The sequence below is a fragment of the Colias philodice genome, chromosome 22 (assembly GCF_061535455.1).
Source record: "Colias philodice isolate Cphi_HAF_F1 chromosome 22, ilColPhil1 Martin Lab GWU primary, whole genome shotgun sequence".
NCBI lineage: Eukaryota > Metazoa > Arthropoda > Insecta > Lepidoptera > Pieridae > Colias > Colias philodice.
The window spans coordinates 1380806-1398804 of NC_143107.1; the positions used below are offsets into that span (position 1 = coordinate 1380806).

General features: G+C 32.7%; 2 protein-coding genes across 7 annotated transcripts in view; one reads left to right on the forward strand and one right to left on the reverse strand.

Annotated features, from left to right (window-relative positions):
• Positions 1–849: 849 nt before the first annotated feature.
• Positions 850–5309, reverse strand: LOC149478288 (uncharacterized). Its single transcript, XM_089709254.1, has 5 exons — positions 4914–5309; positions 4625–4771; positions 3998–4134; positions 3298–3506; positions 850–1736 (listed from the first exon to the last, which is right to left on the reverse strand). The coding sequence occupies exons 1-5, from the start codon at positions 5050–5052 to the stop codon at positions 875–877; spliced, it is 1494 nt and encodes a 497-aa protein (XP_089565380.1). The 5' UTR covers positions 5053–5309; the 3' UTR covers positions 850–874.
• Positions 5310–6414: 1105 nt separating this feature from the next.
• Positions 6415–17999, forward strand: part of lig (ubiquitin-associated protein-like lingerer) — a 41480-nt gene continuing 29895 nt past the window's right edge. For 4 of the 6 annotated variants that reach the window (XM_089709473.1, XM_089709478.1, XM_089709479.1 and 1 more), the window contains exons 1-4: positions 6415–6483; positions 9174–9328; positions 9928–9999; positions 15814–15936. In XM_089709473.1, coding sequence (XP_089565599.1) covers positions 9215–9328; positions 9928–9999; positions 15814–15936 — 309 coding nt within the window. In that variant the 5' untranslated portion in view covers positions 6415–6483; positions 9174–9214. Of the gene's footprint in view, positions 6548–6731; positions 6865–9173; positions 9329–9927; positions 10000–15813; positions 15937–17999 lie in introns of those variants that run through there. The other 2 variants (XM_089709474.1, XM_089709475.1) reach the window with 2 other exon arrangements.

The following is a 17999-nucleotide window of genomic DNA, read 5'->3' on the forward strand; positions in this document are numbered from 1 at the left end:
TCACCCCAAGTACGCGTACTTAAAAACCGTCGAGTAAGTTCGTTGACGATCCAACATGTTTGAAATTTTACTCGTAGCCCGCCTTCGCTCGCACGTCTGTCACCGCCGCGAGCCGCGAGCCTAGCCTGTCTAGCTATAATAGGTGTTACCTACTAAGTGCAAAAGTTCAATTAATTTCGTCTTCTTCTTTTAGTTTTATGAAAATAATATAATATAATTAATATGAATGAATATAATATAATTGAATATTGGCGAAGGTATCTTTGAATCACGCCAAGGAAGTTTCACTCCTGACGCGTGGGCTCGGCGCTCACGCTCTTTTTTTGTAAAGTACCCTCAAAATATAATAGTAAAAACGAAAATATATCCTTCAATTTTTGAACATTTATTTTGTTAGAATGCTATTTACTTAAAAATAAGTGCTGGTTATTAAATTAAAAATGTCTATATTTAATTCCTGAATAACATAAAATTCCCTCTGTTGATGACATAGAGACATTCGATATCGGTGACACGCGAGAAGCTACTGACCAAGCTCTTGCGTGTGTCACCGACGTCGAGCCGAGTAAGTACGCGAACTTTAAAACCGCGGTTTTAAAGTTCCTACGTGTATCAGCCCTTTTATTTTGTAATGGTAAGAGCTCAGCTCACTTGCAATAATTCATAAAAATACAGAATATATAAACTCTTCAAGGCAAAGCTAGTGTTTGGTATGAATCTTGGTATGAATACTATGCTGTATTAAAATAAGACAACAAAATTGCAATAAACAATAGAAGGAACTCAGTTAAGTGGCGTTAATAATAAGCTAAATTTTTGAAGGCAGCTTTTAAAATAAAACGAACAACACACATTCAAAATAATATATTTATCATCAAAATTCCTCACTGAAATCAACATCCATTAGATTCTCGCATTCCGTATCATTTTGTATTTGATTATCTGTATTTACATTATCTGTTACCCTTGATATTTCGACTTCAACAAAATCTTGGTTAATCAGATCCCTTTCAAGATTTAAATTATTATCATTTTCCACCAATCCTTGTATAGTGCTTTGAATAATACTGTTTTCTAGAACTACATCTTGTCTGTCTGTCACATTTTCAGTATTAGATTCATTTGTGTCTGTAACTGTGGGTTCCGTATTATCATATTTTTCAATTGATTTTTCTGCAGCACCTTCTTTGCTTTTATCTGTTTTAGTATTATTATCATCTTGTTCACTGTTTCTTGAGGCAATTTTATCTGCATTAGTAATTTCTTCATCACTTTTATTATGAAGACTGTCAATTTCAATATTTTCTGAGACAATTTTATCTGTATTGGTAATTTCTTTGTCGCTTTTATTATTAAAACTGTCAATTTCACTATTTTCTGAGACAATTTTATCTACATTCGTAATTTCGTCATCACCGTTATTATGAAGACTGTCAAATGTATCCATTTTAGTATTTACTTCATTCCTATCAACTTTACTATTATTTTCTTGATGAACATTAACTGAAACTGATATATTCTCGCTTTCTTCATCAGAACTGTCTATAACGTTGGATTTTGCGTGTTTTTTCGCTTTTAATTCCTCAACACCTTCAATATTAATAGTTGTATCGGAATTATTAGCTTTTAATTTTGCAAGTCGTCTTTCTTCTGCTAATCTCCTATTTCTGAGCATTCTTTCTCTTTGTTCCTCGCTAATAGATGGAGAAGAAGTCGCTTTTGGCATTGACAAAGATCTGTAATAAAATAAATTAATGTTCAATTTCAAAATAAAAGTTATTAACATTTCATCAATATATTTGCGTTGTTTTAAAAATGTAAGAAAATTATTGAAGTAGATTGAAGTATGGTTTAAATTGGCATTTTCAATGCACATCTCGAATTTGACATGCTAGCATGAAAATATTAAATAACATAAGTAATATAAATATATTTTTTTCATTCTATACAAAATATTACATAATTATTTACGTGTTTTATTTCTTATCCTAATTTATGTGAGCCAAAATTACTGCATCAATGAATTGATATTTTTCTTTGAACAGTCTTGCAGATTTATAGTTAGACTAGATTTCCGCCCGCGGCTTCGCCCGCGTTTTCAAAGGAAAACCCGCATAGTTCCCGTTCCCGTGGGATTTCCGGGATAAAACCTATCTTATGTGTTAATCCAAGTTACCCTCTATATGTGTGCTAAATTTCATTGTGATCGGTTCAGTAGTTTTTACGTGAAAGAGTAACAAACATCCATACATCCATACATCCTTACAAACTTTCGCCTTTATAATAGTTTATAGTTAGATAAAATTGTTAAATGTAATCAGCATAGCATATTGTATTTGTATTATTCTGGAAGCCCATAAAAGCATAGATAATTTATAAGGTGCTATACTGAAACTATAAATGACTTGACATAACTGGTGGGATGTTCAAGGGCAAAAATTGTCACAAATCACTTTGATTCTGTAACAGTAAGCAGCTTGAGAAAAGGCCCTATGCTTAAGGAGTTAAAGGAACTGTCATCTATCATATATATATATATATATATATATATATATATATATATATATATAAAAGAAAGTAGTGTTAGTTACTCCACTTATAACTCAAGAACGGCTGAACCGATCTAGCTGAAAATTGGCAGGGAGGTAGTTTAGAGCCAGGAGAAGGATATAGGATAATAGATATGTACCACAGGCGAAGCCGGGGCGGACCACTAGTTAAATATAATGATAGCTCACATGATTTGGTAAATGGTCAATGGTCTAATGGTAATGGTCCTAGGACATCTATATAATCTAAAAACTGCCCCCCTAGACAAGTGGCTTTCTATTAGCGTAAAGTTCAATAGAATAGATTATGAATGTATGAGATTGACTTAATCAATCGTCGTCGTCGTAATCAAACGTCAATCTCATACATTCATAATTGATTCTATTGAACTTTACGTTAATAGAAAGCCACTTGTCTAGGGGGGCAGCTTACCTCTCCTCAATCCTACTATTATCCCTGTTCTTCTTCACTATCATCTATACTAATATTACCTCTATAAAGCTGAAGAGTTTGTTTGTTTGTTTGAACGCGCTAATCTCGGGAACTACTGGTCCGATTTGAAAAATTCTTTCGGTGTTAGATAGCCCATTTATCGAGGAAGGTATATAACATCACGCTACGGCCAACAGGAGTGGAGCTAGGGGGGTGAAACCGCGCAGAGCAGCTTGTTAAATATAATGATAGCTCACGTCATGATTTAGTAAATGGTCTAGGTTCTAGGACATCTATATAATCTAAACAGCTTACCTCTCCTCAATCCTACTATTATCCATATATATATCTTTATTCTTTTTAACAGAATTAGGCGCAGGTGTGGCCCTCGCTATATCTATTTGTTGCTGAAGCAATTTATCAAATTCGTCCTCTTGTGGTGGGGCTTCATCATCACTTGAATCTTTTTGTACTACCGTTTCTTCTGATATGAATTGGTCTGATCTTATTTTTTGGAGGTGCACCTGTTAATTTTTGATATTTGTAAGACATTGTCTTTATTTTTATAGTAAATATTTCAGATAACATATAATTTTTATATTTTACGAATATTATTTTTTGTGTATCTAATCAATCTAATTGATTGTAGAACAATCAATTGTGTTGTTTCATAATATTAACCAATTCTCAATTGAATTATGAATAATAATATAGCCTCAAAAATTGGGGAGGTAGATTGTAATATAACCTACATATTATGTAGTATGAAAATATTGCATAATATAACATAAAGTGAATATAGGAATTTGTGAAGCGAAACCTCGCTCTGAATCACAAATCAAAATGTTTTTGCTACAGAGCATACAATTAACTCTGTGGGTGTGAACTGCACATTTTTGACCTTGTAAAACTTATTTTTATGTACCTCATCAATCAGATGTGTTTTTTTATCTTATTTTCCAATTATCAATGGAATAATAATTATAACATTGTATCCGTTACATTTATTACTTACCATAACAGGCCTTTTCTTCCCCAACACTTCTATTTTCTTCAAGCAGTCTTCAAATTTGAATTTTGGATACAATCTGTAAGCCCAATGTTCTAATTTTTTCAATACCAAATCTAAGTCCTCTTTTTCATGACCTTTGCCTGAAAATAATTAAAATGATGCTTCTATAAGCAATGAACTCATTGTTATAACATTTGGTTGGGAGGATGGCTAAGTTATTGGTTTTATTATGTATATTGTATTAATTTACCCAACACAATACTGAAAGAGACATGATACTTGCAACCAGTATTTATAAAAATACTAGATTTCCGCCCGCGGCATCGCCCGCGCAGTCAAAGAAAAACCCACATAGTTCCTATTCCCGTGGGATAAAACCTACCCTATATCCTTTCTCAGGTATCAAATTATCTCCATACCAAATTTCATGAAAATTGGTTCAGTAGTTTAGGCGTGATTGAGTAACAGACAGACAAGAGTTACTTTCGCATTTATAATATTATTATGGATATTCTTTACTATATATTTTTATAAGTAATCAAATCCTGTTTTATTTTCCTTCATCACCCGGTTTCAAACGAAAATCTAGAACAGTAAGTCAGGTTAACAAATAAATAACAATAAATTTACCTTTAAACTTAAAATCTTTGAAATGTTCAGGAATCACTCGTATTCCTCTGGGCCCAGTGAGACGTGCAGGATTCAATATAAAGCGAGGGTTCTTTACAACCCGCTTAGTTTTGTTGGACGTAGGATCTACACGCCTTTTATCTTCCTCTGAAATATTAATAAAATAATGAGAGAAAATAGTCATTTTTTTTATTATTTTGTTTATGATTTTTTATTTATTCCAATTTGAATATTAAAGATAACAGTTTAGACAAATTCGAACTTATAAAGAGCATCCAACAATAGATACCTGCTTCATCTTCCTTTTCACTGTTGTCATCACTACCCAAAGAAAGTCTTTCTTCATAATCACCACCTTCTATAACTCTTTCTAATTCCTGAGCTTCGTTAGCCTCATCTTGGAGGAATACGTCTTCAAGTAACGACATGAAATTGCCTAAAAATACGTAAATTAGAAAACATCAGTTAAAAAAATCAATTTTCACGTACAAGCTACCACGAACTTGTCGATTGTATGCTGCGCTTACGTTATCAGGAACATATAAATACCCAATGGTCTTCTTTATGCAGACTAAAACAGAAAGAACTTATTTTAATTGTAATAATTATTTGCTAAATCGAATGCAATGCAATTGATTGGCTAATGGCTTCGCAATTCGCATTGTAATTTGTAATAAATAATTTTGACATTGACAATGACAAGAATGAAAAAAATCGCGGGAATTTTTGTTACGAAAATGCCGGATACGTGGTTTCGTCACAGCCGGTATGAAACTCGACAGATTAAAAATGATTACCTATTACACGTGATTAATAGGTAATTATAGAATGTACATACTGTGGTACATACTAATTATCTTTTCTAGGTTGTTAAATGTTGTAAACATTGTAAGCAAAAATAGAATAATGTGAGATTATATAATAGCTTAAAACTAAAGATGAGAATTGAAATTGTGTGTAATTGTCTTTTGAATTGGTAAATACATAATTAAAATTAAATCTTTCTTCATTCATCGAAAGGGAATGAATATTAGGCAGTTCAATAAAGAAACGAATCTTCAATGGCGGCGTTTATCATTCCCTCTCGCTTACACGCGGCCGTACGGAATGCAAAAAAAAATTTAAAAATAAAATCACTAAAATGTATTTGATTTTCCCTATAATATTTTTTATCATAAATTTACAATGACAATAATTATGCATTTGCGAAAGTAAAATACAATGTTTAATTGGAATTTGACAAAATATGTTCTTTGGGAAAAGTTGTTCAGTTTTATGGGCTCATTACAAATATTATGAGGGTTTTGTTACATTCTGTATACGTAAATATGATAATTCATATAAATACACAAATACCATAACAAAAAAAGTATGTCAACAAACAATTTGAAATAATTAATAAAATAATTATCCATTTACGTTATTTTTATTTTCTTTTTTGCTGACCCTACCATACGTCAGTGTCAGCTTTGGCCGCCATTGAAGATTCGTTTCTTTAATGAACTGCCTTATAATAGAGAAAATGCAAAATAGAAAAGGCACAACAAAATAGTTTAATTCATTATTGCGTCTCTATCTAATTTCTGCTTTTAAAATACTTAACTGAGTTCAACTTTACAAACTTAAATGTACTTTTTGTTACACAATTGCCATAACGTTCTTAAAATTCTTATAAAACTTAGATGACATTTCCTATAATTAATTAAATGTATTATTATTATAATATTTCATTTCTTTGATTCATTATATAATCGGCATTTTTTGGCAATAAAACTGGCCATTGCTGAATCGTAACTTTGAAGCTGGCACACCACTAGTAAAGTCACGTGACCAGCTTGCGTTTGAGAGCGCATTCACAGGTATGGGAATTCGTAAATTTTATTGAAAATCTTGTAATAATCCGGTTAATTAGGTAGATTTAAGGTAAAAATAAGATAATAAGCATACAAAGTGTGTAAATGTGTTAAGAAAAGATTTGTGAAATGGTGTTGTAAACGATTATTTTTTCAACAAAGACTGTCAATTTGATACCAAGAAAGGTGCTTCAGGAATGGCGTCCCCCACATGTGCCGCCTATTGAATTTCGCCTTCGTTCGACGTTTTAGAAATTGATGACGTGAGCTCCTGTTGTACGTGGGAACGTGCAGATGCACTAGTCTAGTTGCAGTTAACAGGAATTAGTTACGTTTCACAAGTTTGAAATCGGTATCGCGGCTGATACAATATGATTCATTGTTCAGGTTTTTCGCGAATTATTTCGCAAAAATTTTTGTTTACTTGCATGTTATAGTGCCCTTGGCTGTCGGTTTGTGTTTTCTGAACATATCTCGTTCGAATGCTACTATATTATCATAAAACATTGACAAAATGTTTTGTTTACCTATCATCAGTTGCATTTAGCAAATTCCGCGTCGTAGTATTATTTAATCTACCATTTTATATTTACTGTCGTATTAAGCAACACCCAATCTATGAACTGCAGGACATTGACTCTCGATTACATCATATTATCTTAATTAGTGTTTCCATTGTGATAAAAATTTAACAACAATATTATGTACACACTAACAATACAAATGTTAAACATTTCTATTTATAGATTGTACATAAGAAAGTTGTGCACATATTTTCTTTCCATATTTTTAGGTACAATGCATTGACAACATTTAATCAAAGCATGCAATATAAATGCATTAATTAAATAAAGAATATATAAATCTTTGTAATTATCTTCATAAAATTGGATCTATAGTTTAGAACAAACTATAAAATGAAGTTATGTAAAGACCTAATTAGAATCTAATAAATAATAAAATATGAGCCCTTTTAGCTGTTCATAGGATGTTTTTCTAAAATAAAATATGTGGTTATATGTTTAGGTATGCATCAGTTATTCCTAAAGCTATCATATCTTTATTTCTGAATTGTTGATTACTATCATTCGTAGGGTATATTGTTTGTTGATAAAATATAACAATAAACTTGTTTCAAGATAGTTTAAATATTAATCCATTTAAATAAACTCAATATATTTATTCATGATTAGATGCAAGAATATAATATTAAAAAATTCTTTATTTCAAAAAAGAAATACTTTTTTCTTGGTTTTGCAACATTGAAATTTACATAGGTACCATGAAAAAAATTGAAGCAAATATTTTCACAAATTACTTGTTAGGAGATATAGATCTAATTAGTCTTATAAGAAATAGAGCTGTTGTTTGTAATGTTTAACCATAGCAGCAATAAAAAAAATTCTAGCTATCTTATATCTAAAATAAATTTATACTTAATAATTATCATAACTAGTGGTCCGCCCCAGCTATTTACATTTTCTCTATATAAGAACCATCCTCATACTTCAAGGAAAATGCTGTTTAAAGTATTGGCATTAATATTTGCTATTTTCTATAGCAGATATAAGAAATGGTCACCCTAGGTTTGAAAAATCTTTGTTCTTTAACAACTTCAAATTGGTTCATTTAACTGGATACTTTGTGTTCTCACTTATTTATGAATTACTTAAGTTTCTGTGATTTTGTCAATTATATAGAGCTAGTTGTTTCCCGCGGTTTTTATCCGCATTTCTCCGCTCCTATTGGTCATAGTGTGATGATATTATTTTGCTCGATAGATGGGCTATCTAACAATCAAATAATTTTTCAAATTGGACTAACAAACTCTTCAGCTTTATAATATTAGTATAGATTAAGTACTATTGTACAATGAATGATGTCAAAGGCTGAACATCAATCAGTATTCACTCTTTGTGAAGATATCTTTTAGTATTATGGACAAGACAAAGTACTATCCTGTCTTTTATTGGTTTTTACACGCTTTATATTAGCTTCACCTGTATGTTTGTATGTTTGTAACCGACTTCTTTGGGCGCGATTTTGACCCACTTTAAACGGTCAGATTTCGTTCAAACTTTGTAGATTTATTGAGGACCGATGACAATACACTAATTTGATAAAATTTTCTATTTTTTAGTTCGGTTTTCTATAAAAAGCGTGTTTTTTAGTTTTTTTTAACTATTATTATTCGTAGTTCATCTTATATGGAAGCTTAGATATGCTTAGTTGTTAAACTATGTATCATATGAAACTGTTTGTTGATTTTATTTCTACGTTTTTTAATTCCACATCAACGATATCACATTTCTTGGCTTGATTCTTTCTACCTGTCTGCATAATTGTGGCTTTGTGGGGCACTCCGCACTATCTGTTTAACTTTTTAACAGTTAGACTTAGCAGTTGTTAACTTAAAAAATGTCTGGTAGTCTCCATACAATGAATATATTTTAGTAGTAATGACATGAACTATTAAACTAATTACAATGAATAAGCTGAACCAGTGATCTTTAGTGTAAGCTAGTTAGTAGTAATAAGCTGAATCTTTAGTGTCTAAGAACTCGACTCACACTTAACAAATTTTAATCAAAACTTGATACTCTTTTTCTTAACTTTTCAATTTATTTTATTCTAAGTTTTGATTGACATAATTTAATTTTTTTTGTTATACTTAAAATAGACTTTCTTTGTTTCAGCTGCTTGTAAATAGAGGCTGTATATATAAGAGTAGGTCATAATGAGTTTGGGTGCGCGCGCCACCAAGGGTGGTGCGAAGGGCAAGGACGGCAAGCAACAGGACAAAGGCAAGAGCACAGACAAGCCGCAGTCTAAGGAGAAGTCAAAGCCACAGGTAATTTAGTTTTTAACGGCGGTTTTTTTGTTTATAATGGCAACATTTTTCTACTATATAAAAATAATGCGGGTTTTCCTTCCTGACGCTATAACTCCAGAACGCACGAACAGATTCCCACGGTTTTGCAAAGGTCTCGGGCTCTGTGAGGTTTATAGCAAAGAAAATTCGGGAAAAATTTCAGAGTATGTTGTCACAGTTAATTTGTTGACTTCAAAATATGAAGACATAATTTAATCTTATATATAAAATTCTCGTGTCACAATGTTAGTCTGCATACTCCTCCGAAACGGGTGGACCGATTCTCATGAAATTTTCTGTGCATATCGGGTAAGTCTGAGAATCGGCCAACATCTATTTTTCATATGTACCACGGGCGAAGACGGGGCGGACCGCTAGTTTTCTTATATAATTCTTTCTTCATTACATCTATTGCCTATTAGATGTTTAGATTAACACAGATTTAAATTTAGTGGTTTTCTCAGGGAAGAATAACAAACATACATCCACACACATATTTATGCAATTATAATACTAGGAGGAAATAGGATTACGAAAGTTTAAATATTTTTTAATGTTTATGTTATTTGTTATTACAGGCGACAACAGAACAACTCCGCATGGCAAATATAATTGACCGTAAAGGCGAAGATGCCGATGTCCGCAGAATGGTATGTTAAAGTTATAAATATCGTATCATTTTTAACTAGCCGTGCCCCGCGGTTTTACCCGCATTGCTCCGCTCCTGTTGTTCATGGTATGTTCAAGTTATATAAATTTCGTATCATTTTTAACTAGCCGTGCCCCGCGGTTTTACCCGCATTGCTCCGCTCCTGTTGTTCTTAGCGTGATGATAATATTCTTCCTCGATAAATGGGCTATCTAACACCGAAATAATTTTTGAAATCGGACCAGTAGTTGCTGAGATTATTGCGTTCAAACAAACAAACAATCTCTTTAGCTTTATAATACTATCAAGTATAGATAAATTTCCAAAAATATATTTTTTTTTTCTAATTCTGATACATTTTACTCTATTTCGAAAGTTACGCACGCAAAATTTACTATAAAAATTGCAACCACATTGAGATTTTTTTCTATTTGCTTATATGTAATATGCTCTGCGATTTAAAGCACGTGGGGTTGTTGCATATTTAAAACACTGAGCATATTTTTATAATATTAAAAATGCGAATGTTTGGTACGTATTACAATATAAGCTAACTTTTACCGGACCATTATTTTGGACTTGCTTTGTCCAAGGCTTCGCTATCGTTGTTTTTAGATTAAAAACTGCCTACGATGTTTTGCATTAATTAAATTATCAATGCAAAAACAAGAATTCACATTTTCACATTTATAAATGACCTTTAGAAAGTTTATGGAGATATTACTACCTTGTCTATGGTAAAGTTCACGTTATTGATGGAATCCGTAATTTTTTATAGAAGTTTAAATATTTAGGCGTTTGTTTAAATATTTGTAAAGCACCAAATGACTGACCAAAGGCCTTGTTCAATCTGCCCTTGTGCATTTATTATGCAATAAACGTAGGGAAAAATCGATACACACGATCAAAGATGGAAAAGCGAGCGACGCAAATATATCGTTAACGGGATTATGTAAGTGCAGGCAAATTAAAACTGGTCAATGTAACTTCAGTACTAATCTTTTAAAACTCGACATTGTAGGTTATTTAAGCCTATATTAAGGTTTTATTTCAATTATCCCGCGATTACGTACTGTTAAATGGGCAATGTTCGCAAATAACTCGTTGAACGTAATACGATTTTATTTTTCAAATCTTAAGTAAGGTATATTAATTATTGTATTTTCCTGAAGCCATATTTTTTCCTCAATTGTATTTGTGTTAAGGCTGCAGTCTAGCAAAATTGCGTTTTCAACAAGTTATTTGACAATTTTTTCCCGGCTAATGAAATGATAAACTGAATTTTTTTTTCTTGTTTATCAATTAGTGTTATATACGCAATGCGCGTGAATTTTTTCACATTTGTAAAGTTACTTTATGTTACCTTAATCAGGCCTTCAAGATAAGTCTCTTTCCCCCAAAGACATTTCGAGCTAAGTTTGTGCACTCACTACGTTGCAACCGATTACAATTTACACAATCTGATCAGCACATTATTATCCTTATATAGTCGTTATTAAAAACTGCTGAATACAATTGCCGAAAAACTTATGATTTTCCTAATTAGAACGTTATAAATTCATTAAATTTCCCATTTTTTGCCTTACAAAATCTATTGATAAATACTGCTAAAAGTTATTGTTTCCATTAATTTATTCGAGTTGGTTGAAGACCAATGAGTATTAATCCTTTAAAAATTTTTTTTTTGAATTTTGATAATTCTTTAAATATTAAAAAAATATTTAAAATAATTAGGAAAAATCATAGCGAATTTCTTTAGTCGCGCTCCTTGGGCCGGAGCGTTCTGACGTGTGCTCTACGCTCGATTTTCCTTCATACCGAAGTGAAAGTTGCTCTACTTCATTAAATTTAATATTTTTGTTAATTGATTATTTTTATCTTAGTTTTGTGCAAATATTCGTATTTTTAAACATTTGATTTCGATATGGAAAATAAACGAAAAAAATATGCGTGTAACTATGTACTTACTGGAAAAAAAATTATCTTCGAACATAAAGTTAATGAAACCAAATACATTACAAAGGTGATTGGCAACAATTTCTTTATTTTACGGGGTTTCAGTAAAGGGATGAATGTTTCTTTTAAACTAAAGTAAGCTCATAAATTTTCTTATAATATATATTTTTTTTGAAGTTCTAAAAATGTTTATTTTTCGTTTGAGAAATACGAAATATATTTAATTATATTGAGAACTTGAACTTGGGACATACGGGGAAAATGATTTGTTTACTCCAAAATTCCAAATATGTCGAGGTGTTTTTTTTTTCTTCTAGTCATTTTAAACGTAGCGGCATGTTGTTTGATTATTAATTTTGTAACTTAAATACAGGATGTTGGTTTTATATTTTGATCTTACAGACGCGCTGACAAATTTAGTCCACCATTTCTAGTTTAGTCCACCAACTCTAAGTACCAATATTAAAACGAATGGATTATCATCACATCATAAAAACTCAGATGTAATGGAAGATCGCAATAACATAGAAAATTCAATGGGTGTTGAACTAAACAAACACAAGTAACAAGTAAAAAGAGCAACTATGGAGTTTCTTGCCGATTCTTCTCCGTAGATACTGCTTTCCGAATCGGTGGTAAATGTTAAAAATATGTACCTAATGACGTTTCAAAAGTGCTTCTAGAAGAAGTCTAATTGAATAAATAAATGTTTGAGTTTGAGTTTTGAGTTTAACAGAGACGCGAAGAATAAAAAAAGAGGACGAAAACGATAATTCGTTGATGCTTTCCCTTTTCGACGTATTGTTAGGGTACATCACTAATCTGCAAAAAACAAAACTGATGATTCCCAATTGCTGATTAAAAATGAAAAACAAATAATCGACAACAGTGGTGAAAATTTGCTGATCACAATGAAACATCCTTCAGTGGTAGCAGATTTACTCATTTAAAATGTATCGGTGAACAGCGTAAAGGAGAGGAGGACAGGAAAACATTATGAATGTGGATGGTGGATTGTATACAGGGTGTAATCGATAAGTATGTGCAGGCAATTATGACGTTATTATTGCAGGTATCAAAAAACTTAAAACTGATATCGAATATAATATTACTTTACCTAATGAGCAAAATGACAATAATAACTTTTTAAAAGTATAACGAGAAAAATTTACTTTATACACTCCCATATCAAGAAGGGAAAATGGGACTAGTAGAAGTTAAATGTCTAATTCCGGCAAAAGAGATGAATGCGGAAGATGCGGTTAAAAATAAAAAATTTAATATTTGAAATACAATGCAAAAAAATAACACTTTTGTCATAGATAAGAATCATGACTATTTTTTCCAAATTCAGGGACAACTAAACGTTGCAGAAGCAGAAGTCTGCTTATTTGCTGTTTGGACTGGAGTGAATCATTCGTTAAAAATAGAATATATAAGTTTAGGCAAAAAAAAAAAAAATAAAATGATGGACCATTATCAAGATTTTACATAAATTGCCTACTGTCAGAATTGATTGATTCGAGACTTCAGCATTCCATGCCCATCAAGGACCCATCCTATGTCATTCAAGCGATTGAAAAAAGAAAAGAAAAATCCAGTGCAACCGATAAAGCATCAGAATGCTAGCAAAATATTTATTAGGTTTATCAATATAAATATATATATTATACATAATATAATAAATCCGTAGAAGGGTCAATTCTGTACTTTGAAAATATGTATTTAAAAAATAAATAGCAGTGTTACTGGATCGATACCAAACACAAATATGTGATTAAAAAAATTTTTGTCTGTCTGTCTGTTTGTATGTGAAGGCATCACGTGAAAACTAATGGTTCGATTTCAATGAAACTTGGTATAATTATACCTTATTATCCTGGGCATAAAATGGAATACTTTTTATCCTGGAAAAATACGAAGAAAAAAAATAAATCTTAATTTTTCAGTTTTATCCATAGACGTTGTTCTGTAGAACCGCGAACACACGTTGCGTTACCCGCAGTGGATTCAGCGATGTAACCTGTAGCGCCAAAAGTCGGATTTGGCTTGAACCGTTTGCGGCACACGCGGGCCGCACGACACCACGCTTCCTCGACTCCTATATAAGGACGGCGTTCCGCGCGATGCATATATGTAATTTATGAATTTTGATGCGAGCGGACGTGTTAGGGCGCGTTCCCACCGTGTCGTGACGACAGATAATCGTGTAGTTTTAAGTGTCGTGGCTTATATGTTTAAATGGAGGTGTTCACATTTAGAACGACACAATTTACTGTCGTCTACGACAGTTTTTGCAGTGACGACACTTTGTCGTGACAGTGGGAACGGCAAGCACGACAGTCGTAAAACGATAAAAAATCGTGGACGGCAACTCTATGACGTCCATTGAACTCAGGAGAGTAAACGCACTAGTAATCACCAAGCGAACGCAGAGGCGACTAGATTTGTAGCTTGCTGATGATGTGTAAACGACAAAGCGACTGCCAGGAAACGATAAAATGTCGTCGCGATCCAATGGGAACAGCTAGATACGACAGTCGCTAAACGATAAAAAATGTTGACGACAAACAATCGTTATAATGGGAACAGGTAAAGACGACAGTCGTCGAACGATAAATTAGTCGTTACGACATAGTGGGAACGCGCCCTTAACATTACATTTTTTTTTATTATATACAAAATTTGTTTATCCGTTTTATTAGTTAAACTGAACAACTTTCACTAAGAAACTTAGGTCGAAAAAAATGTATAGAGTTATGCATTTGAAGATATCAATAGAACGTATTCGCAAATTTTGTGTACTGATAAAAAATCACCTGGTGTAATTTTCACGAAAATTGTTTCAAATTGTCATGTCTGGTACTTATTACGAATATTAAATTATGCATACGAATGATTTAATTTTTAAAAATTAAGTGGAGCAACTTTCCCATAGTACATTTGTATTATTTACATATAGGATGACAGGATGCATTTGTTTGCACTACTAGACCAAGCCCTTAAGAATACGCAATATTTACGGGGAAAATGCGAAAGAATCTAAGTATTAATCGTAAAAGAAATAACAAATAAATTGGAACAAATTGACTGTGAAAGATCGTGAACAATTGAGTTCTTTTAGTAATCCTATGTGCGTAAAAAAAATCTAATATTATAGATAAATACTAGCTCCGATCCGCGGTTTCATCCGCGTGGCTCCGCTCCTGTTGGTCTTAGCGTGATGATATATAGACTATAGTTATTATAGCCTATATAGCCTTCCTCGATAAATGGGCTATCTAACACCGAAATAATTTTTCCAATCTTACCTGAGATTAGCGCGTTCAAACAAACAAACTCTTCAGCTTTATAATATACTACTATAGATATATTAAAAGTACATACGCATTTATCGAAATTATTCGAAATGTTTCTACACGTTATTTTTCAGTACTATTTTAGTACAAAGTTTTTAATTCTTTAAACTTGATATTGAAACTGCCACTTAAAATTTTGATTAAGTTTCATGCAAAATTAAGTTATTAATTAGAATAAATGCTTATTATGTTATTTATGGCAATATTTAAACATGCACTATGCATCTCATATTCTTGAAAAATCTTACCTATTTATCAAGTAAGATTTACGATATTTCTCTTTTAAAGCTAGTTACTAATAAAAAAAGACGTGTGTCACTCGGGGACTGCCGCGGTAAAGCTATTTCATGCTATGCCTTCAAGCCACACCTCCGTGCCCGTCGGAGTGGGGAGCGTGAGGTTTTTTTCGTTACTGAATTTCTGGATTCGGTCCCCGCGCTCAAGGCCCGCGATAGAAGCTATGCAATAGCTTAATAAATATTCAATAACATTGGTTGCAGGTGACGGAGCTAATGGAGATGACGTGTAGAACTGAAGAGGAAGTGTGCTCCGCGCTCCACGACACGGACAACGACATGGCGGCCGCTTGCAATCTGTTGCTCGAGGAGAGTCCACGGATACAGGTATACTTATCTTAATATATATAAATCTCGTGTCACAGAATACATAATAGTAGCTAAACGCTACAGAACGGACACTCCGCCTCCCGCCAAAATGAAACACTTACCTCACCCCGCGCGATCGTTATTAAAATGGTCCACATTTTTCTGCAAGGACGGTACGCAACGAAGATTGACAACATTAATCAAATTGACTTATAGACTACAAGCCCGCATAGGACAAAAATATGGGTCAAATGAACCACCAGGGGACATATCTAGAACGATAGCAGAGCAAAAAATAATAAGATTCATCACTATGCCGTCACTTGTAAGCTGTCCAACTGAGTGCAGATGAGAATTGAAAAGTACAGGTAGACTCGGTAAATTTTGGTCATATATTTTTGTACGGCATTCTTAACCATCGATAGATCCATTAAAAATAATAAGAAACCGCTCAGTGCCGTACAAAAATGGTGGTCCACCAAGTCGGAATTTTTATTTAATTTCCGAGAGTTACCGGGGATAAATTTGGTCATTTGACCATGTACGGCATCTGTGTCATACTATTGCTATACTGCTTTTAATCCATTATTCCGCAACGCCGTACAAAAATCTTGGGGACAAGGGGAAAAAATCGAGAGTTGTAATCCCCTCTCTTTCCCCACTCCAGGGGGTCATTTGACACAACACGAAATAAATTTATTTTTAAAGTATTTTATGCATAGATAATATTTTTTCATGTGCCATACATTTTCGTTGGTTCAAAGGGGAAAAATCGGAAAAAGAAAAAAATCCATATAACGAAATGTTTGCTTTATATTTTTATAATAAAATATAAATATACATTAATATTAAGAAGCTCGAGGTGGTTAATTATCACCTTGGAAAATCGGAGTCAGGTGGAATGGACTCCGTTAAATTGATGAACTAATAAAAAAGCTATGAACGAAAAGATGTGAATTATATGCAATCAGTCCATGAATACAGGTAAAGTCACAAGCAAATGCTAGTAATATATACATATTCAAAATGTACAAGTAAAGCGCTTTCAAATGATACCAAACACTGCATATTTATCTTAACTTTATTTTTTTACTCTGTATGTTTTGTCCGCTAGAGGGCGCCACATTAGATTTTGTGAAACCCCATATAGCCTTTAGCTAGCTGGTCGCTGGTTATCCAGTGAACAATTCAGACGCTTCTAATGATATGTCATTTGTCGAATTCTGATAAGTAGTTTAGAAGTTACGAGGGAATAGATGAACATACATGCATGACCTGTAAACAACCATAACCCTCCTTTTGCTTTGCCGTAGTTGGGTAAAAATATGTTAATGCCGTACTGTATCAAATGGCCATAAAGCACCCTTAAAATTGTAGCTTTCGTCGCTTTCATCAGCTTAAAAGATGTGGTCTGCACAAAAATGTACGGCATCGTTTTTTCCTAATTTATCTATGTTAATACTATTTAAAACAACGGATAAAGTGTAGAAAACTATTATATTTCATTAATCTACGATGTTTAAACTTTAACAAAATTTCTGGTTTTGCATTTCTCTATAACTTTTTTTAGAACGGTTTCTTTTGAACGGCAATACTATACAACAATTTAATTTTACAATATCATGTTAAAAAAAAAGTTCCCGTACAGGGTCAAATGACCTTACAGCTCTTTATATCAAGAATTCGATGAAATTAAGATGATTATTGGTATACATTTAAAAGAACAATTATTTTTTGACGGCATTGCTTTTAATAGTACTTTTGAGTGCTAGATAATGTTTTGGAACCGAAGCCGTACTTAGTCAAATGACCCCCTGGAGTGGGGAAAGAGAGGGGATTGCAACTCTCGATTTTTTCCCCTTGTCCCCATGATTTTTGTACAGCGTTGCGGAATAATGGATTAAAAGCAGTATAGCAATAGTATGACACAGATGCCGTACATGGTCAAATGACCAAATTTACCCCCGGTAACTCTCGGAAATTAAATAAAAATTCCGACTTGGTGGACCACCATTTTTGTACGGCACTGAGCGGTTTCTTATTATTTTTAATGGATCTATCGATGGTTAAGAATGCCGTAC